At 40.2% G+C, this 21,903-nt stretch overlaps 1 protein-coding gene and 1 pseudogene across 1 annotated transcript; both read left to right on the top strand.

The window, feature by feature from the left end:
• The first annotated feature begins 963 nt into the window (after positions 1-963).
• On the top strand, positions 964-9,891 carry LOC120289653 (isoprene synthase, chloroplastic-like). Its single transcript, XM_039304949.1, has 7 exons — positions 964-1,240; positions 4,660-7,283; positions 8,025-8,289; positions 8,596-8,968; positions 9,109-9,327; positions 9,415-9,553; positions 9,701-9,891. Exons 3-7 carry the CDS (start codon positions 8,052-8,054, stop codon positions 9,746-9,748), a joined length of 1,017 nt encoding a protein of 338 aa, XP_039160883.1. The 5' UTR covers positions 964-1,240; positions 4,660-7,283; positions 8,025-8,051; the 3' UTR covers positions 9,749-9,891.
• Positions 9,892-10,177: 286 nt separating this feature from the next.
• Positions 10,178-15,069, top strand: LOC104424821 (annotated as a pseudogene).
• Positions 15,070-21,903: the final 6,834 nt, after the last annotated feature.

Below are 21,903 nucleotides of genomic sequence, written 5' to 3'. Positions count from 1 at the left end.
ATCTATCAAAGCGATCGGCTCCCCGTCTATGGCCCTTGATAAACTGATCTTCACACGTAAAAATGGACTCTTTTGAACTCAACGAACGTTAAGAGTTACTCCTGTTTGCTCATCAGCGAAGCGAAGGCCATCTCCTCTTTCCCCGGAGTTCACATTTTCAAAATAGCGTACAGAAGTCTTTCATAGCGAGAGCTACATAATGTAGCATATTAACTCGATATCACGCGCTCAATCAATCGATATTAATTATTGCATCAAAGCGTAATCTAGTTGGTCGGGGCTGAGATCTGGAAGGTGAGGGTTCAATTTTCCCATTAATGAAGGCGTGTTTGGAGGTGTCATTGCGACCCCACTTCCATGTGTCGAGTTTGAATCTGAAAAATACTCGTTTCAGACTTATCTAGTATCAGCAGTGGGAGCCCTCTTGGTGTGTCATGGGGATTTTATTCGGCACAATCGAAGTAAGTTAAGACCGCACTGATTTCATATGAACCCGAAAAGGAAATCCACGTGATTTGCGTAGCTTGTTAAGAGATTCATGGGAATAACGAGGACGGTCGATTGGTTTATCGATCCAGCAAAATGGATGGGTGCAAGGCCGTCAAGAGTCCCGATCTTTCAAAAAATCTAATCCCTGCGATAAGGCCCGCAAGCCCAGGCGAAGGGACTGTCGATATGATACCACAAGAACGACACAACTTCACGCGCGCCAATCAAAGAGACCAACGAGTGAACGAGAGACGATTACAGCATCGTATGGTTGAGCAAACACAGACAGAGATTTGACGAGAGACGATCCAGCAACGTGTGATCGAGCTTACATAGAAAAACGATAGGACGAGAGGATGTGGTCCACCACGACAACAGCGATGATCGCTTGAAGTCGAAAATCTATCAGCGTATTCCATCGTCATGTTTTAGTAAATTAAAAAAAAAAATTATGTATAAATAGGGGACTGTTCACGCTAACGAGGGCGTGCACAGATCGCTGAGTTTTCACCTTATGTAAGATTGGCTTTAATCCAGTTCGCGCGATTAATGGCACTCCATCTTTTTGGCCACGCCTTAGCTTCTGAAGCTTTCCTCTCTGACAGCTAATGGTCGAGTCCATTGTTCAGTGAGCACGCAGGTCTCTGATACTCAAGGAGGACGGAGATGGGCCAATTATCAGCCAACCGTCTGGACTTACAATTACCTTCAGTCTCTTGTGGCCGACGGAGGTCGCCAATCCCGTTGCTCGGTAAAGCACCCTCTTGTTATACGAGATATTTATGCTAAAGTTAAAAGAAAGAAAGATGCTTTTCGCAATTTAGCACGAACTTAACTCTAATGTTTAGACGAATGGTTAAACGCTGGGTTCGGAGTCAAGACATCTTGTATTCGAACCATAGCGTCTTCCGCTCAAACTAGCCTGGATTCTACATCTGCCGATTGTGGGTGGGGCATTACCAAAGGTACATGGATGGACAGGGCGGTTTGGTGTATCAGTGGGGAATTAGTCTAATTGAGAATTCAATTATCCTCACTTTCTCAAGAAGACAGATGAAATTTTGGAATTAGAGAGGATTATTATCCTAGAACAAACCGTCGATCAAACTTGGTAGTGCCATACCTTTATGGTAGGCATCACTCTAATAACTTGATAACTAAGAAATTCGATTTAACAATCTCTCCATTGCCGTGATTGCTTATTCATGTGGTCTCATAATCAATATTTTATCACTTTTATTAATAGATCATATTTTCCTCCATACCTAGTTTCTCTTTATCATGTTTTTGATGGATGTATTGGAAGTTGTGGCCATCACCGGAATGTAGATATGACTACACATAAATATGGTGATGCTCTTGCTTGTATCCATCAGCCTAAATATTGAACGGAGGAGGTTTTCTCCCAACAAGGATGGAGGAAGTTTTTTCCTAATGAGAATAGAGAAAAGTACAATCCTTTATTATTTGTGATTAGCCAGCGATATAAACCAAACAAAATCCCCAGCATCACATGAAAAGTCAATCATAGAAATCATAATCCCACACACGCGACATAGATAGGACCCTAAGATTGAAAATTTCGACCTCTTCCTTTGAATTATCTTCCTTGACTTTTTCCTAGGATTCAAAAACTAAACTATGGATTTTTTTTTTTTTTTAAATTCTAATGTAGATTGAGCTATAGAGAGAAAATGCATATATGTTGGAAAAGAAAGTTGGAGGTGCCCTTGATGATGAAACTGCTGAACCCATAACCACATTCACTCCAAGATTATCTGATCTAGAGGAGGACGTCACTAGACACTAGATAGAATAATTTGTTATCTTATATGAAATGAAAATTACCAAAAAAGTTTTAAATTTTTTTCAATTCATTCTAAACCTTAGTTTTTTGATAATTCAATCCTAAACATTTTGTAATTATGCCAAATCAGTTCATTGGGCTAATTTTGGTTTGCCAACATTGATGTGAACGTGCGGCCGGTCCTGATGGATAATTTTTTAATATTTTTTTTGTGAATTTATTCTCTCTTTTTTTCTTCCTCCCTCCTCCATCTTCTTGCTTCGGTGACTAGCTAGAGGGGAGGGCCGATTGCCAGCTAGAGGCGAGCTCCCACTTGATTTGGTGTGGGCTTGCCTCGCCTAGTGACAATGAGGTCAACCTCACCTAGATTTGGCGAGGAGAGCTCTCGCCAGAGGTTGGGCGAGGGTGCCTCATCAGATCTGGGCCATGGACGACACCCCTGATGGCCCGCAAATAAGAGAAAACGAGAGAGAGAGCCCGTTGGTGTGCACGTCGAAGGGAGGATCACCCACCATTAATTGGAGGAGAAGAAGACAGTCTCTATGACATCGTCGTCGATGCACTTCGATTTGTCTCTTTAGTCATGCAAAGGATTTCTTGGAAGTTTTGAGATAGCCAAACCATGTGAGGCCGACCTCATCGATCCACTGGCTAGGACTTGCCTTGTCAGATGTGGGTGAGGTCAGCCTCGCTGTCATTGGGCAAGGCAAGCTCTTGCCAAGTCCGACGGGGGCTCGCCATTGGCCGGTGACCAGCCCTCCCTTTTGGCTGGTCGTTGGAGCAAGAGGAAGAAGGGAGGAAGGAAAAATAAGAGAGAAAAAAATGAAAAATAATAAAAGAATAAAAAATTAACAAATTAAAAAATATATATTATCAAAAAATTGTTTGTTGGCCGACCAAATTTGGTTGGATGGATTGAATCGGCACAATTGCAAAAATGTTTAGGATTGAAATGGCTAAAAAAAAAAACAAAGTTTAGGACTAAATTGGAAAAATTGCAATTGGATAAGGACTCTTTTGGCAATTTTCCCCTCGTCTGGACTTATATTCGGACTACCAAAGGCAAGTGGAAAATTGTGAGGCAGCTCTAAAATTTTACTAAATTATTGTAGATGGCGGAATAATGTTAGCCTTGCAAACAAGTTGAATTTCGTGAGGGATAAGCCAATGGCCCGCGGTGATAGATGAGCCCTTCCCCAACTTCTGTCAAGGGCTAACCAAGGTGAACAAGTCTATAAGCGTCATTGATGATGTGCACGATATTTATGTCACGTTGGATGAATTGGAGCTATTCATAGACATCGATTTATTTGGAAAAGCCATATCCACACATCTCAATTGCTGAAGTTTCGGCTTCTGATTTGCATGTTTTTAGACAAGATGTCAATGCTGTGGAAGATCTTTCCACAATAGCAAAATGACATTGACTCGGGACACTCTGAAGGGGTCAAGGAAGATTGTCGTCCCTTGTCTAATTCATGTGGTCTCATAATCAATATTTTATCACTTTTATTAATGGGTCATATTTTCCTCCGTACTTAGTTTCCTCTTATCAAGTTTTTGATGGATGAATTGGAAGTTCGGGCCATCATCGAAATGTAGATATGACTACACATAAATATGGTGATGTTCTTGTTTGTATCCACCGGCCTGAATATTGAATGGAGGAGGTTTTCTCTGTCCTAACGAGAATAGAGAAAGGTACGATACTTTATTATTTGTGATTAGCTAGCGATATAAACCAAACAAAATCCCTAGCATCACATGAAAAGTCAATAATAGATATCATAATCCCATGCATGTGACATAAATAGGACCCTGAGATTGAAGATTTCGACCTCTTCCTTTGAATGATCTCTCTTGGCTTTTTCCTAGGATTCAAAAACTAAGCTCTGGATTTTCTTAATTCTAATGTAGATTGAGCTATAGAAAGAAAAGGCACAGATGTTGGAAGATAAAGTCAGAGGTGCCTTTGATGATGAAACTGCTAAACCCACAACCACATTCGCTTTGGGACTATCCGATCTAATGGAGGACATTGCCAAACACCGGATAGAATAATTTGTTATCTTATATGGAGGGAAAATTACCAAAAAAATCCTTTTTTTTTTTTCAATTCAGTTATAAATCTTATTTTTTGATAATTCATTTTTAATTTTTTTTATAATTATGCCAATTCAGTCCATCATATTAAATTTGGCTGGCTAACGCTGGCGTGGACGCCGGGCGGCGTTGGCGGACAATTTTTTAATACTATTTTATTTGTTTTGAATTTCTTTGTATTTTTTTATATATTTTTGTGAATTTTTTCTTTTCTTTTTTTCTTCCTCCTCCCATCTTCTTCCTCTTGCTCCAATGACTAGCCAGAGGGGAGGGCCGATTGCCGACCAGTGGCGAGCTCTAGCTGGATTTGGTGTGGGCTTGCCTCACTTAGCGACAACGAAGCCAACCTCACCTAAATCCAATGAGGCACCCTCACCTAGCCTCATTGGATCTAGGCAACGGATGACACCCCTAACCGCTAGCAAATTAGAGAAAAAGAGAGAGAGCCCATCAGCCAATGCGTGCGTCGAAGGGAGGATCACCCACCATTGATTGAAGGAGAAGAAGATGATCTCCATGACATTGTCGCTGATGCACTTTGATTTGTCTCCTTCATTGTGTGAAGGATTTCTTGGAAGTTTCGAGATAGCCAAACCATGCGAGGCCGACCTCGCCGATCCATTGGCTCTCCCCTTTTTAGATCCGATGGGGGCTCGCCACTGACAATGATTGGCCCTCCCCTTTTTGGCTCGTCGTCTAAGCAAGAGAAAGAAGAAGGGATGAAGAAAAAATAAGAGAGAGAAAATAAAGGAAAAAGAAAAGAAAAAATACAAAAATTAAGTAAAAAAATTCAAAAAATAAAATATTATTAAAAAATTGTCTATCGACCGGCCAAATTTGATCGAATGACTAAATTGATATAATCATAAAAGGTTTATGACTAAAATTGCTAAAAAAAGAAGAAGAAGAAGATATAGGACTAAATTGAAACAATTGCTATTGATTAAGGACACTTTTAGTCATTTTTCCCTTCTCTGGATCCAGACCACCAAAGGCAAGTGGAAATTTGTGAGGCATAAAGTTTTACTCTTAGATTATTGTAGATGGCAAAATAATGTTAGCCTTGCAAACAAGTTGAACTTCATGAGGGATAGGCCAATGGACCCGATGACATTAACCATAATAGAGTTTTGGTAGTGTATAGTCAGGGACTGTGATTGGTTAAATTGGGACGAAGCTCACTTGGTATATTGTTGGGCATTTTAACGAAGTCAGCGAATGTCCTGAGTTTGGTGAATGGCAATAAAGAAGCTCAACAACTTCAATTACAATAATTCTAATAATTATGTGCAGTTTTACCTAATAGATCAAGATTTGTGGCATATCGTTAGCAATGACAATACCAAACCATCCACTAATGATGAAGAGTGGAGGAAGTGGAAGATCAATGATGGTAAGACTCTCAAAGTCTTGCGGTCACAGTAGAAGATGAATTATTGCAGCATATCAAGAGTGCAAAGCCTTTGAAGACAGCATAGGATGCTTTGGTGGCATTGTTTGTGAGGATAAATGATAGCGAGTTAGAATAATTGAAAAACAAGTTACTATTGATCTAGCAATAGGATATGATATTTTTCCTAAGTCAAATATTTTTGGAAGAAAATTCAAAGTTAGATCCTCAAAGTACCATCTTTGAGACTAGGATAAAAAGAATCACCATTCACGGGGTATGACTAGAGTAAAACACTATTGTTACAGCCCCTTGTGGATGGGCTAAAGATCCAACTTTGACCGATTTGGAGAATATTTTGGCCAACCAAGAGGCTTTAGAAAAATAGATGTCTAAGGTCTTAGTAAATGATGATAAGACTACCCTCTTTAGTAATAAAAGAGGGTTTAAGAGTTAGATGAGAAATGGTGCTCGCACTAAAAATGGTAAATTGAGAAAAAAAAACTCCTATTAAGATTGACAAAGGTGACCACAAGGGACAAGTGCTCAGCTAGGGGGAGCTCGTTGGGATCAGTGTAAAGATAATGAGAATGAAGGTAAAAACAGCCAAACATGAGACAATCACTACTATATTTGTGAGAAAAAAAGGTCACTTTGCTAGGGATTTTCAATTGAAAAGAATAGAAGGAAACATTGCAACGTCTGAGGAAAATAATGGTGAAGAGGACTGGGCTTTCCATGTGTCCCTGGCAGTGACGAATAAAAATAGCTTGCATTCTTCTCTATCATTTAGTCAAAAGATGTGACGACCCTTTTCACTATAAGTGATAAATTAATCAATTATAATAATGATTTGGCAGTTGATTCGGGGTGCTCAAGCGATATGACTAGAGATCAAGGCAAGCTATCAAACATGTTTAAGTACATTGATGGATGAGTAGTTGTCACCATAGACAACTCAAGGTTGCTGAATACCTATGTCAATCGAACGGTGATAACATCCCGATTTAGTTCATATCAGGTTGAGTTGCAAAATGCGTATCGCATGATGGGAATGAAGAAAAATCCTATTGTTGGTGTTACAACTCACAAGCTCGGGCAATTATGTGTTAGGTCTAAGAGACGTTAAGGTGTGCCATAGTTTGAAACCTTGATAGTACACGAATCATGGAGAGGCGTAACTAGAGTCTGTCTAGATGATATGAGCATAGACGGCAGAAAAACTTGTAAGAGTGACACGCTTGGTTGTACAAACTGTTGATCAAACTCGGTTGTGCTGTAACTTTATGTTAGGCATCACTGTACTAACTTGATGAGTAGGACATTTGATTTAATGATTTCCCCATCTTCATAATTATTAATTCATGTGGTCTCATAATCAAGATTTATCACTTTTATTGATAGGTCATATTTTCCTCCATAACTAGTTTCCTCTAATCATGTTTTTGATGGATGAATCGGAAGGCCATCATCGAAATATGGATATAACTTAAGGTAAGGAACACCACAACTATCATAACTTTCGTTACGGCATTCACTAAGTGTCCTATTTTTTTTTTTCGATCACTTGAGTGCTATTACTTGTAAAAAAATGTTTACTTGAGTGTTGTAACTTTTAATCTATCACTTAAGTGCTAAAACGTTTTATAAATGCTTACCCAAATCTTGGAAATCTAACATGACATATCACTTGCAGTGAAGACTTTTTAAAAAGGTTATGATATTTAAGTATTATATGGTGCTTTAAGTGATTGGGAAAAGAAGTTATGATACTCAAATTAGTGTCGTATATAAGTTATAGCATTTAGACATTTGAAAAAGAAATTGTAGTATTTAAGTGAGCGTCATACAAAAATTATGGCACTTGCCGTACTTGTATCCACCAACCCGAACACTGATTGGAAGAGGTTTTCTTCCAACAAGTATGTAGGAAGTCTTGTCCAAACAAAAATAGAGAGTCATGAACCATTGTCATTTGTGATTAGTTAGCAATATAAACCTATCAAAATCTACGGCATGCCATGAAAAGATGAAATCCTCTATCCTCGTGTATCTTGAGGTCTTTTACACAACACTATTTCACTTTAAAAAATCAATCATAGTCATAATCCCACGCATGTGACATAAATGGGACCACCAGATAGAAGATTTCCACCTCTTCCTTTGAAGTATCTTTCTTTGCTTTTTTCTAGGGTTCAAACACTAAGCTGTGGATTTTACTTTCTTCTAACGTAGGTCAGGCTACAGAGAGAAAAGGCACAAATGTTGGAAGAAGTGAGAGGTGCTCTCAATGACGAAAAAGCTGAACCCATGACCATATTTGCTCTGGTTGATGACTTTCAACGCTTAGGACTCGGCCAACATTTTGAGGAAGACATTTCGAGAGCTCTTCGCAGATGTCTCTCTAATGATGCGGTCAATAAGAGCCGGCAGAAGTCTCTGCAGGGCACAGCTCTAAGCTTTCGGATTTTTAGACAGCACGGCTTTGAAGTTTCTCAAGGTACTTCATCGTAAATCTGATGAAACAAAAGCAATTAGAAGATAATTCTCAAAAGTGAAATCAAGATGCTTTTGCAATTTTTGTTATACTAGCGTAGCTTTTGTGCACGAAGGTTCGAAATGATTATATGAAACAGACGAGTACTCTGTAATTACTATGACGTGCTAAACACTTGTAGTGACATCAATAATAGCTCTCAGCATAGGACCTCACCATATCCTCTCATGAGCGAAGGGCATTATAAATTAAAAACTGCATAGTATCTTTCTCTAATCAGATGGACTAATCTCGGCTTCGAATAAACAGATGATTTTAAGATTTTCATGGACAAAAGTGGCAGTTTTATGAAGACCCTTGGTGGTGATGTCCAAGGAATGCTGAGTCTACACGAAGCCTCCCATTTGGCCTTTGAAGAAGAAGATAGCTTGCAAGAGGCTAGATCATTCGCCATCGAGCATCTCAGAAACCTTAATTGCAACGTCGACAAAGATCTCAAAGACCAAGTGAAACATGAATTAGAACTGCCTCTGCACTGTAGAATGCCAATGCTAGAAGCTCGACAGTCCATTGAAGCTTACAGAAGATGCGGATACACCAATCATCGAATCCCCGAATTTGCCGTGACGAACTTCAACACGTCACAATCAATCCTCCAAAGAGATCTTCAGGAAATGTCAAGGCTAGTCTGCAAACTCATGAGGATAAATCCTACAATGGACGATGGAATTCATGGGCTATAAGGAAATTAGACTTTGGAAAGCTTCCCATGTATTCGAAAAATTGCAATGCATACTCTAAAATTATACTGTGTTATCGCAGATGGTGGAATGATGTTACCCTCGCGAGAAATTTGAACTTCGTGAGGGATAGACTAATGGAGTGCTTCTTTTGGGCGGTTGGAGTGGCAGACGAACCTACGCTCGCTAATTGTCGGAAGCGGCTGACCAAAGTGACCTCGCTGATAACCATCATCGATGATGTGTACGATGTTTATGGCACATTGGACGAACTGGAGCTATTCACTGATGCTGTTCGCAGGTTCATCGTTCGTCCATTTACTTGGAGACAATAACGTTCATGCATTTTAGAGGTTGAGGTTCCACCTTGTCATTTGTGTGGTTTCAGATGGGACATCAATGCTGTGGACGATCTTCCTGGCTATATGAAGTTGTGCTTCTTAGCTCTCTTCAACAGAGTGAACGAAATCGCTTACGACACTCTCAAGGAGACCGGGAAAATTGTCATCCCGTATCTAGCAAAATCGGTAAGCGAAAAGACTTTTCAGTACTCGACATTGTACTAACTGACCATGTACGCATCCGACTTTTAGGAATTTCCTACCTAATACGTAAATTTGGTATTTCTATTGCTTCCCAGTGGTATGATTTGTGCAAATCCTTCTTGCAAGAAGCCAAATGGAGCTACAACAAGACTAACCCACGATTTGAAGAGTACTTGAACAATGGGTGGATATCATCATCAGGGCATGTCATATTGATTCATGCCTACTTTTTATCAAGCCCAAGCATGAGACGGGAGGAACCAGAATCGCTAGAACATTACCATGATATCTTGCGCTTGCCATCCATGATTTTGGGTCTTACCAATGATCTCGGTACCTCATCGGTATGCATTTTTTTCAGCTCTCTCTAGTTTGATTTTTCCTGTTTCACAGTTAACCTTATGCAAATACTTCTTTTTTCTGCAGTCATAATATCCATATACTCAATAATCTTTTAGATAGCTTCTTCTAAAATAATCTTCTGCTAAAACAATTGGCAAAACTATGGTCCTAACAGGCTGAGCTAGAGAGGGGAGAAACAACGAATTCAATCATGTGTTACATGCAAGAGATGGGGTCTCCGAATCAGTGGCTCGCGATTACGTTATGAAATTGATCGACACATCTTGGAAACAGATGAACAAATATCTAGTCAATGGCTCCACCTTCGATCAATCTTTTGTGCGGATGGCTTACAATCTTGCCCGGACAACACATTTCATGTACCAGGATGGAGATGCGCATGGAGCTCCGGACAACCGGTCGAGGAACCGTATGCACTCATTGATAATCGAGCCTATTTCTCTCGAGCATCAATCCCTTTCCCAGAAGGTGGGGCCTTGCTTCTCTGGGAGAACAAGGGACCATCCATAACTGTATGTTCCGTGCAGATTCCCTCTTTATAGCTTGCGGGAGAATAATGATGGTATATAGAGAGAATATCTCCATATAAAATCTTCGATCCTGAGAATGACACAACTTCTCGTGCGCCATTTGTTTCCGAACAGGTGTTCGGCTAAAAACACGAGGACACTAACGGATGGACGAGAGGCGAGCCCAGTAGCGTGTGATTGAGCAACATGGACAGAAGATTCGACGAGGGACAATCCAGCAGCAGCGTGTGATCGAGCATACGTAGAAAAATGAGAGGACAAGAGCATATGGTCCGTCACGACAACAGCGACGATCGCTTGAAGTCGAAAATCTAGTAGCGTATTCCAACGTTGTGTCCTAGGGAATCAGATATTTTGTATAAATAGGGACCGTTCACGCTAACTGAGAGTATGCACTGATCTTTGAGTTTTCACCTTTTGTAGGATTGGCCTTAGTCCAATTCGTGTGAGTAATGGCACTTCGTCTTTTGTCCGCGCCTTATCTTCCGAAGCTTCCCTCTCCAACGGCTAATGGTCGAGTCCATTGTTGAGCGAGCACGCAGGTCTCTGATACTCAAGGACGACGGAGATCGGCCAATTATCAGCCAACCGTCTGGACTCACAATTACCTTCAGTCACTTGATTCTGATGAAAGCCGTCAATCTCGTCATGCGGTAAAAACCACACTCTAGCTATATGTTCTCCATACGAGACATTTATGCTACTGTCAAAAGAAAAGAAGACGATTTTCGTAATTTGGTTTGAACTTAAATATAATGTTTAGATGAGTGGTTAAATACTTGGTTTGAATACGAGACATTAATGTCTTTCGCTCAAAGTAGCCTTGGTTCCTACATTGGCCACTTGTGGGTGGAGCATTGCTGCAGGTACGTGGACAAGGCAGCTCAATGCATCGGTGGGAATTTAGTCTAATTGGAAGTTCAATTATTCTCACGTTCTCAATAAAACATAGATGAAATTTTGGAATTAGAGAGGATAATTACCCTAGGACAAACTGTCGATCAAACTTGGTTGTGCTGTAACTTTATGTTAGGCGTCACTGTACTAACTTGATGAGTATGACATTTGATTTAATGATCTCCCCATTGTCATAATTATTAATTCATGTGGTCTCATAATCAAGATTTATCACTTTTATTGATAGGTCATATTTTCCTCCATAACTAGTTTCCTCTAATCATGTTTTTGATGGATGAATTGGAAGGCCATCATCGAAATATGGATATAACTAAAGGTAAGGAACACCACAACTATCATAACTTTCGTTACAGCATTCGCTAAGTATCATAATTTTTTTTTCGATCACTCGAGTGCCATAACTTCTGAAAAATGTTTACTTGAGTATTGTAACTTTTAATCTATCACTTAAGTGCCAAACCCTTTTATAAATGCTTATCCAAATCTTAGAAATCTAACATGGAATGTTTTTTAAAAAATTTGTGACATTTAAGTAATAGATTGAAAAGTTATATGGTATTTAAGTGATTGAAAAAAAAGTTATGATACTCAAATGAGTGTCGTATATAAATTATGACACTTAGACAATTGAAAAAACATTATGATATTTAAGTGAGCGTCATACAAAAATTATGCCATTCACAGTATTGTATCCGCCAACCCGAATATTGATTGGAAGAGGTTTTCTTCCAACAAGTATGTAGCAAGTCTTATCCAAACGAGAATAGAGAGTCATCAACGATTGTCATTTGTGATTAGTTAACAATATAAACCTATCAAAAAATACAGCATGCCATGAAAAGATGAAATCCTCTATCCTCGTGTATCTTGACGTCTTTTACACAACATTATTTCATCTTAAAAATCAGTCATAATCCCACGCATGTGACATAAATGGGACCACTAGATAGAAGATTTCCACCTCTTCCTTTGAAGTATCTTTCTTTGCTTTTTCTAGGGTTCAAACACTAAGCTGTGGATTTTACTTTCTTCTAACGTAGGTCGAGCTACAGAGAGAAAAGGCACAAATGTTGGAAGAAGAAGTGAGAGGTGCTCTCAATGACGAAAAAGCTGAACCCATGACCATATTTGCTCTGGTTGATGACTTTCAACGCTTAGGACTCGGCCAACATTTTGAGGAAGACATTTCGAGAGCTCTTCGCAGATGTCTCTCTAATGATGCGGTCAATAAGAGCCGGCAGAAGTCTCTGCATGGCACAGCTCTAAGCTTTCGGATTTTTAGACAGCACGGCTTTGAAGTTTCTCAAGGTACTTCATCGTAAATCTGATGAAACAAAAGCAATTAGAAGATAGTTCTCAAAAGTGGGACCAAGATGCTTTTGCAATTTTTGTTATACTAACTCTTGTGTATGAAGGTTCGAAATGATTTTATGAAACAGACAAGTATTCTGTAATCACTATGACATGCTAAACACTTGTTATAGTGACATCTATAATAGCTCTCGGCATAGGACCTCACCATATCCTCTCATAAGCCAAGGGCTTTATAAATAAAAAAAACTGCATAGTATCTTTCTCTAATCAGATGGACTAATCTAGGCTTCGAATAAACAGATGTTTTAAAGATTTTCATGGACGAAAGTGGCAGTTTTATGAAGACCCTTGGTGGTGATGTCCAAGGTATGCTGAGTCTACACGAAGCCTCCCATTTGGCCTTTGAAGAAGAAGACATCTTGCACGGGGCTAGATCATTCGCCATTGAGCATCTCAGAAATCTTAATCGCAACGTCAACAAAGATCTTCAAGACCAAGTGAAACATGAATTAGAACTGCCTCTGCACCGTAGAATGCCATTGCTAGAAGCTCGACAGTCCATTGAAGCTTACAGCAGACACGGATACACCAATCATCGAATCCTCGAATTTGCCGTGCTGAACTTCAACACGTCGCAATCAATCCTCCAAAGAGATCTTCAGGAAATGTCAAGGTTAGTCTGCAAACTCATGAGGAAAAATCCTATAATGGACGATGGAATTCATGGACTGTAAGGTAATTAGACTTTAGAAAGCTTGACATGTGTTCGAGAAAATTGCAATGTATACTCTAAAAATTTTACTCTTTGATTTGCTGCAGATGGTGGAATAATGTTGGCCTCGCAAACGAACTAAACTTCGCGAGGGATAGACTAGTGGAGTGCTTCTTTGCAGCGGTCGCAGTGGCAGATGAGCATCCACTCAGTAATTGTCGGAAAGGGCTGACCAAAGTGAACATGCTGAACGTCATCATCGACGATGTGTACGATATTTATGGCACATTGGACGAACTGGAGCTATTCACAGACGCTGTTCGCAGGTCCATCTCTCATCGACATGCCTGGAGATAATAATATTCACGCATTTCATAAGTGTCATCTTATCATTCGTGGTTTCAGATGGGACATTAATGCTGTGGAAGATCTTCCTGGCTATATGAAGTTGTGCTTCTTAGCTCTCTACAACAGCGTGAACGAACTGGCTTACGACACTCTCAAGGAGACTCGGGAAAATGTCATCCCGTATTTGACAAAAGCGGTACATGACTCGACATTGTATTAATCGACCATGCATGCATCTTTGTTTAAGGAATCTCCTACGTAATACGGACATTTGGTGTTTCTACTGTTTTGTAGTGGTATGATTCGTGTGAAGCCTTCTTGCAAGAAGCTAAATGGAGTCACAACAAGATCACCCCACGAGTAGAAGAGTACTTAAACAACGGGTGGATTTCAGTATCAGGGCATGTCATGTTGATTCATGCCTACTTTTTTATCCAGTCCAAGCATGAGAAAGGAGGAACTTGAATCACTAGAACATTACCATGATCTCTTGCGGTTGCCATCCATGATTTTCCGTCTTACCAATGATCTCGCTACCTCATCGGTATGCATGTTTTCAGCTCTCTTCAGTCCGTATTTTTTTTTTCGTGTCACAATGAACCTTATACAGGCACAGCTCTCTTCATTCTTTTTCTTCTTCTTTTTTGTGTCACAATGAACCTTTTACAGGCACATTTTTCTGTAGTGAAACAACTGAAATTTCTGTCCACGTATTCATAATTTCTCGGGCAGCTTCTTCTAAACCAATTGGCAAAAACATTTTCCTAATAGGCTGAGCTCGAGAGGGGAGAGACGACAAATTCAATCTGGTGTTGCATGCAAGAAATGGGGGTCTCCGAGTTAGAGGCTCGCAAATACGTTATCAAACTGATCGACACAACGTGGAAGAAGCTGAACAAATATCTAGTCAATGACTCAACCTTCAATCAATCTTTTGTGCGGATGGCTTTCAACCTTGCACGGATGGCGCATTGTGTGTACCATGACGGTGATGCAGTTGGAGCTCCAGACGATCTTTCGAGGAACCGTGTGCACTCACTAATAACTGATCCAGTTTCTCTCGAGCCATGTTTGGATGGAGGGAGTTTGACCTAAATTACATTTGCTCCCCCTCGTTGAAGGATTTTCTATATTGTACTTTCAAATTCAGACTCACGTCGATTAAATTCCAGTGAGTTTCTTAGCTATAATTTCCAGATTCATGTTGTCGATTAAATTTCGATGTGTGTTTTTATCCTAAGTGTCACATTGTTGATTAAATTCTGGCATGGTTTGTTTACATTTGGTTTGGTTGAAGTGATTGTATTTTTCAAGCCTTTTCGCCAATAAAATTCCTATGTTCTGTTTGTAGTTTCTTGTCTACCTATGATATATTCTATCTGAAATCATCATGAAACCTGTCTCCTCCACTAGAAAATTGAAGAATGACTTTCAGCGAAAAGTTTTTCATCGTGAGATTAATTTTAGCGGAACATAATTGTACAGTCCATGAGATGTTGAGGTGTGCCACAATTTGAAACCCCACTAGTACACCAATTATGAAGGGGCGTTGCCTAGAGTTTGTCTGCATGATGTCAACACAAATGGCATACGTTAATAAGACTCGAAAGAGTGATCATGCCTGATTTACTTGATCAAGCGACCAACAAATCAGAAAATTGTCCATACAGATTGTTTGGACGATGAATAATGAGGTGGGTGCTTTGGAGTACAAAGGGGGGAAGATTGAATGCTGGCGAGTGAAATCAAAAGCTTACCTATCAAAGCGATCGGCTCCCTGTCAATGGCCCTTGATAAACTGATCTTCACACGTAAAAATTGACTCTTTTGAACTCAACGAACGTTAAGAGAAACTCCTGTTTGCTCATCAGCGAAGCGAAGGCCATCTCCTCTTTCCTGGAGTTCACATTTTCAAAATAGCGTACAAAAGTCTTCCATAAGACAGCCTATCTCGAGCGAGCGAGAGCGACATAATGTAGCATATTAACTCGCTATCACACACTCAATCAATCGATATTAATTATTGCATCTAAGCATATTCTAGTTGGTCGGGGCTGAGATCCGGAAGGTGAGGGTTCAATTTTCCCATTAATGGAGGCGTGTTTGGAGGTGTCATTGCGACCCCACCTCCATGTGTCGAGTTTGAGTCATCTAGTATCAGCAGTGGGAGCCCTCTTGGTGTGTCTTGAGGATTTTATTCGGCACAATCGAAGTAAGTAGAGACCGCACTGATTTTCATATGAACCCGAAAAGGAAATCGACGTGATTTGTATAGGATGTTAAGAGATTCATGGGAATAACGAGGACGGTCGATTGGTTTATCGATCCCGCAAAATGGATGGGCGCAAGACCGTCAAGAGTCCCGATATTTCAAAAGATCTAATCCCTGTAATGAGGCCGGCAAGCCCAGGCCAAGGGACTGTCGATATGACACCACAAGAACGACACAACTTCACGTGCGCCAATCAAAGAGACCAACGAGTGGACGAGACCAGCATCGTATGATAGAGCAAACACAGACAGATTTGAAAAAGACGATCCAGCAACATGTGATCGAGCTTACATAGAAAAACGATAGGACGAGAGGATGTGGTCCACCACGACAACAGCGACGATCGCTTGAAGTCAAAAAATCTATCAGCGTATTCCAACGTCATGTCCTAGTAAATAAATAAAAAAATTTATGTATAAATAGGGGACTGTTCACGCTAACGAGGGCGTGCACTGATCGCTGAGTGACCTTATGTAGGATTGGCTTTAGTCCAGTTCGCGCGATTAATGGCACTCCATCTTTTTTGCCACGCCTTAGCTTTCGAAGCTTTCCTCTCCGACGGCTAATGGTCGAGTCCATTGTTTAGTGAGCCTGCAGGTCTCTGATACTCAAGGAGGACGGAGATGGGCCAATTATCAACCAACCGTCTGGACTTACAATTACCTTTAGTCTCTTGTGGCTGACGGAGGTCGCCAATCCCATTGCGCGGTAAAACACCCTCTCGTTATACGAGACATTTATGCTAAAATTAAAAGAAATAAAGACAATTTTCGCAATTTGGCACAAAACTCTAATGTTTAGACGAATGGTTAAACGCTTGGTTCGAATTCAAGACATCTTGAATTCGAATCATAGCGTCTTTGCTCAAACTAACCTTGGATTCTACATCTGCCACTTGTGGGTGGAGCATTAACATAGGTACGTGGACGGACAGGGCGGTTTGGTGTATAGGTGGGGAATTAGTCTAATTGAGAGTTCGATTATCCTCACGTTCTCAAGAAAACACAGATGAAATTTTGGAATTAGGGAGGGTAATTATCCTAGAACAAACCGTCGATCAAACTTGGTAGTGCCGTACCTTTATGTTAGGCATCACTCTAATAAATTGATGACTAGGGAATTCGATTTAACAATCTCTCCATCGCCATGATTGCTAATTCATGTGGTCTCATAATCAATATTTTATCCCTTTTATTAATGGGTCATATTTTCCTCCTTATCTAGTTTCCTCTCTATCATGTTTTTGATGGATGTATTGGAAGTTGTGGCCATCACCGGAATGTAGATATGACTACACATAAATATGGTGATGCTCTTGCTTGTATCCACCAGCCTGAATATTGAATGGAGGAAGTTTTGTCCTAACGAGAATAGAGAAAGGTACGATACTTTATTATTTGTGATTAGCTAGCGATATAAATCAAACAAAATCCCCAGCATCACATGAAAAGTCAATCGTAGATATCATAATCCCACGCACGTGACATAAATAGGACCCTAAGATTGAAGATTTCGACCTCTTCCTTTGAATTATCTTTCTTGGCTTTTTCCTAAGATTCAAAAACTAAGCTATGGATTTTCTTAATTCTAATGTAGATTGAGCTATAGAAGGAAAAGGCACAGCTATCGCGAGATAAAGTAGAGGTGCCCTTGATGATGAAACTACTAAACCCATAACCACATTCGCTCCGGGATTATCTGATCTAAAGGAGGATGTCACCAGACACTAGATAGAATAATTTGTTATCTTATATGGGGGGAAATTACCCAAAAAGTCCTAAAAAATTTTTCAATTTAGTCATAAATCTTATATTTTGATAATTCAATCCTAAACTTTTTGTAATTATGACAATTCAGTCTATCCGACTAAAGTTGGCTAGCCAATGCTGGCGGCCCCAATGGACAATTTTTTGATAATGTTTTATTTTTTGAATTTCTTTATATTTTTTAAAACTTTTTTTGTAATTTTTTTCTTCCTCCTCCCTCCTTCTTCCTCTTGCTCTAGTGACTAGCTAGAGGGGAGGGTCGATTGCCGACTAGTGGCAAGCTCCCGCTAGATTTGGTGTGGGCTCGCCTCGCCCAACGACGGCAAAGCCTACCTCACCCAAATTCGATGAGGCACACTCGCCTAGCCTTGTCGAATCTGGGCGACGAACAACACCCCTAACAGCTAGCAAATTAGAGAAAGAGAGAGAGAGCCCATAAGCTAGTGCGCGCGTCGAAGGGAGGATCACCCACCATCGATTGAAAGAGAAGAAGATGATCTCCATGACATGGTCACCGATGCACTTCGATTTGTCTCCTCCATCGTGTGAAGGATTTCTTGAAAGTTTTGAGATAGCCAAACCATGCAAGGCCGACCTCGTGGATCCACTGGTGAGGGCTTGCTTTGTTGGATCTAGGCGAGGTCGGCATTGCCATCGCCGGACAAGGCGAGCTCTTGCTAGATCCGATGGGGCTCGCCATTGATGTCGATTGGCCCTCCCCTTTGGCCGATCGTCAAAGCAAGAGGAAGAAGAAGGGAGGAAGGAAAAATAAGAGAGAAAAAAAAAAGGAAAAAGAATAAAAAATTAAGTAAAAAACTTCAAAAAAATCAAATATTATTTAAAAATTATCTATTGGCTAGCCAAATTTGATCGGATATACCGAATTGACATAATTATAAAAAGCTTAGGACTGAAATGACTAAAAACAAAGAAGTTTAGGACTAAATTGAAATAATTGTAATTGGTTAAGGATTTTTTTTAGTAATTTTCCCTTCTCTATATCCAAACTACGAAAGGCAAGTGGAAAATTGTGAGGCAACTCTAAAGTTTTACTCTTAAATTATTGTACATGGCGGAATAATGTTAGCCTTGCAAACAAGTTGAACTTCATGAGGGATAGGCCAATGGACTTGGTGACGAATGAGCCCCTCCCCAGCTTCTGTCAAGGGATAACCAAAGTGAACAAGCCGATAACCGTCATTGATGATGTGCACGATATTTACGTCATGTTGGACAAATTTGAGCTATTCACAGACATTGATTTACTTGGAAAGTAATATCCACGCAAGTTAACTGTGGCCTAATCAAATCTGGCCCAAACTTTTTTTTGTCTTAAAAAAAAGCATAAACTTTAACTCATATCCCAAATCTGGGTTGTTAACTCTCCTTCTACAGTCGCCGTTAGTCATCGCCGTTAGTCATCTGAGGAATTTTCACGTCACCCAGAAAATTTTTTCCCATTATTTTCCATTTTCTCGAAGATTTCCGTTCGTTTTTGTTCAGAATCGAGCCGAGAAATCACCGGATTCTTGTCCCGGTGTGCGTGAGGTCATGATTACGACAATGAATTCCGAAGAGGAAGAGGAGATCGAGTTCGAAGAGGACGAGAAAGTTAGGGTTGTGAAGGAGAATGGTGTCCCCGCCGCCGTCGACAAGGAAGAAGAGGAGGAAGACGGCATGCAAAGCTAGGAGGAAGCGAACGGCGAAGGAGATGGGCGCGGCGGCGTGGACGACAAGGATGACAGTGAGGAAGAGGAGGATGACAAGGACGACGGTGGGTTATCGACTCACCCAAGTCTTTTTTTTTCTGTCTCTTCCTCCTACTTCGACCTCGCTTGTCGCGGCCATGGATGGGGCTTTGTTTCAGATCTGGAGTTGGCCGTCGAGAAGATGAAGACGAAGACGAATAGAGGGAATCGCGAGCAGATCGTGAATTTCTGAATCAACTTTAGCATTCAAGTATGGGTTTCTCTTCTTCTTTTTTTCCTATTCTGGCCATGAGCTGCAATGAATAAAAGGAAACTTTAGCATTCAAGTTTCTGGGTTTCATTTTTTTTCCCCCAAGATTCGACAGATTTCCCATAACCCAGCTTTTACAAATTCCCCATAGCTTGAGTTGTTTGCGGCCATGTCTTCTATGTTTGGCCAAAAGAACAAGCCAAGAGACCCACTGATTTTTGACAAGCCAAGAGACCCACTCCTTCCAGCGAAGACGAAGCTAACAACAAGGACGATGGAGGGGTGGTTTGGTTTGGACGTGCAATGTTGGCTTGGACAGGCATCAGTGGCGGACGCGCGGATGTCAAGCTTGGCGGTGACTCTAGCCGGAGGATGTCAAAGAGAGAGAGAGAGAGAGAGAGAGAGAGAGAGAGAGAGAGATGAGCAGAAGGAAGAAGAGAAAGCCAGAAGGAAGAATGGTGACTATGGAAGGATGGTTAACGGAGGCCAGATTTGGGATGTTACAAAAAAATTGGGCTTTTTTTTTAGACAAAATATAGTTCGGACCAGATTTGGGACAATAACTAAAGTTGGTGCTTTTTTATGGAATTGGCCCTGTTAACTGTTGAAATTTTGGCTTCTAATTTGCATATTTACAAACAGGACGTCAATGCCGTGGAAGATCTTTCCACAACAGCGAAATGACATTGGCTGGCGACACTCTGAAGGGGACAAGGAAAATTGTCGTCCCTTGTCTAACAAAAGCGGCACGCAAAAAACATCTTTGGCGGTCGACGTTTTATGAACTGACCATGTGCGCATTCGAGGTTTTAGGGATCTCCCGCCTACAAAGGAGATATTCGGTGTTTCTATCGTTTCGCAGTGGTATGGTTCGTGCAAAGTCTTCTTGCAAGAAGCAAAGTGGAGTCACAATAAGATCATCACCCCGACAGCTGAAGAGTACTCGAACAAATGCCAAAGGTGGATATCAATGTCAGGGCATGTCATGTTCACTCGTGCCTCACATTTAGTCATGCCCGAGAGCTAAAGAGTACTCGCGACATTCCATGAAACAAATTTTTTTTCTTGAAGTCCCACGAGAGGCACGAACTATAGGACACGCCTTACCGTCGGTTTCCATATTTGCCAAACGTGAATTTTATCTAGCGACAGGGGCTTGCCCTATCGCTTTCGACATTCTTAACGTGTTTCTTGTACTGCACGTTGCAAACGAGGTGCTCAATCAAGACCAGATCGAAAAGAAGTGGACAGAGACGCCTCTCTGCTGCCCCCCATTTTTGACGATTAGACAGAACACCAAAGAGGCAAGTTACTTTTTGTTACGTCGAGTTGGAGTTTCCGACACTCGATTAACGAATGTTGAAAAATTCGATATCTAGTCAACTTTAATTCTGACACTCAAGTTCTAAATTTTAACACGTGAGTCTGATATGCATAGTGTCAATTTTAAAAATTTTCAATAAATGGGGGTCAAAATGTAAATTTGTAATAAATAATAAATAATAAAAATAATGAAGGAGAAAAAAAGAAAACATAATCTTCTTTTTTTCTAACTCTCATTTCTCGTAATACATAATTTACCTTCACAATTTGTTTTTTATCTTTTTTCAACACACTTTGACACGCGAGACTAGAATGTGAATTACTTATTTATTTTTTTCTCCAAGTTTTATGGATTAATGGAATGGAGTTGAATTTGTCAAATTAAAATAATAAATAATATTAACAAATAGTAGATTAACGTTTTTAGTGTTAATTCATTCTAAACTCTTTTTATTATTTATTTATTTATTTGTGAATTTGAATTACATTAATTTGATTAAAATAATCATAAAAATTTAAATATATATATTTAATGTACAATGTATCCAAATGTGTCATATTTTTTTATTTTTTCAGAAATGATACATCAGTGTGTCGGGTCATGTCGCGTATTAAGTGTGAACCTTGGTACTAGTCAGGGTAGTGCAGTAATCATCAGAAAATGCTAAATACGTTCCTCTCCGGGGACAGCAACTTCAAAAAGAACCAGAGCAAGTCCTTTCTATTGGGAGATGCCTTTTTTTCCACCTCTCATGCGAGGGCATATGTCGTGTCAAGCCACCGAAAGAGTCCCAGCACAGCTGCATATCTTGATGGGTACGAGGCTG

Source organism: Eucalyptus grandis, chromosome 11 (assembly GCF_016545825.1).
Source record: "Eucalyptus grandis isolate ANBG69807.140 chromosome 11, ASM1654582v1, whole genome shotgun sequence".
Lineage (NCBI taxonomy): Eukaryota > Viridiplantae > Streptophyta > Magnoliopsida > Myrtales > Myrtaceae > Eucalyptus > Eucalyptus grandis.
This window is presented reverse-complemented; position numbering and strand designations above follow the sequence as displayed.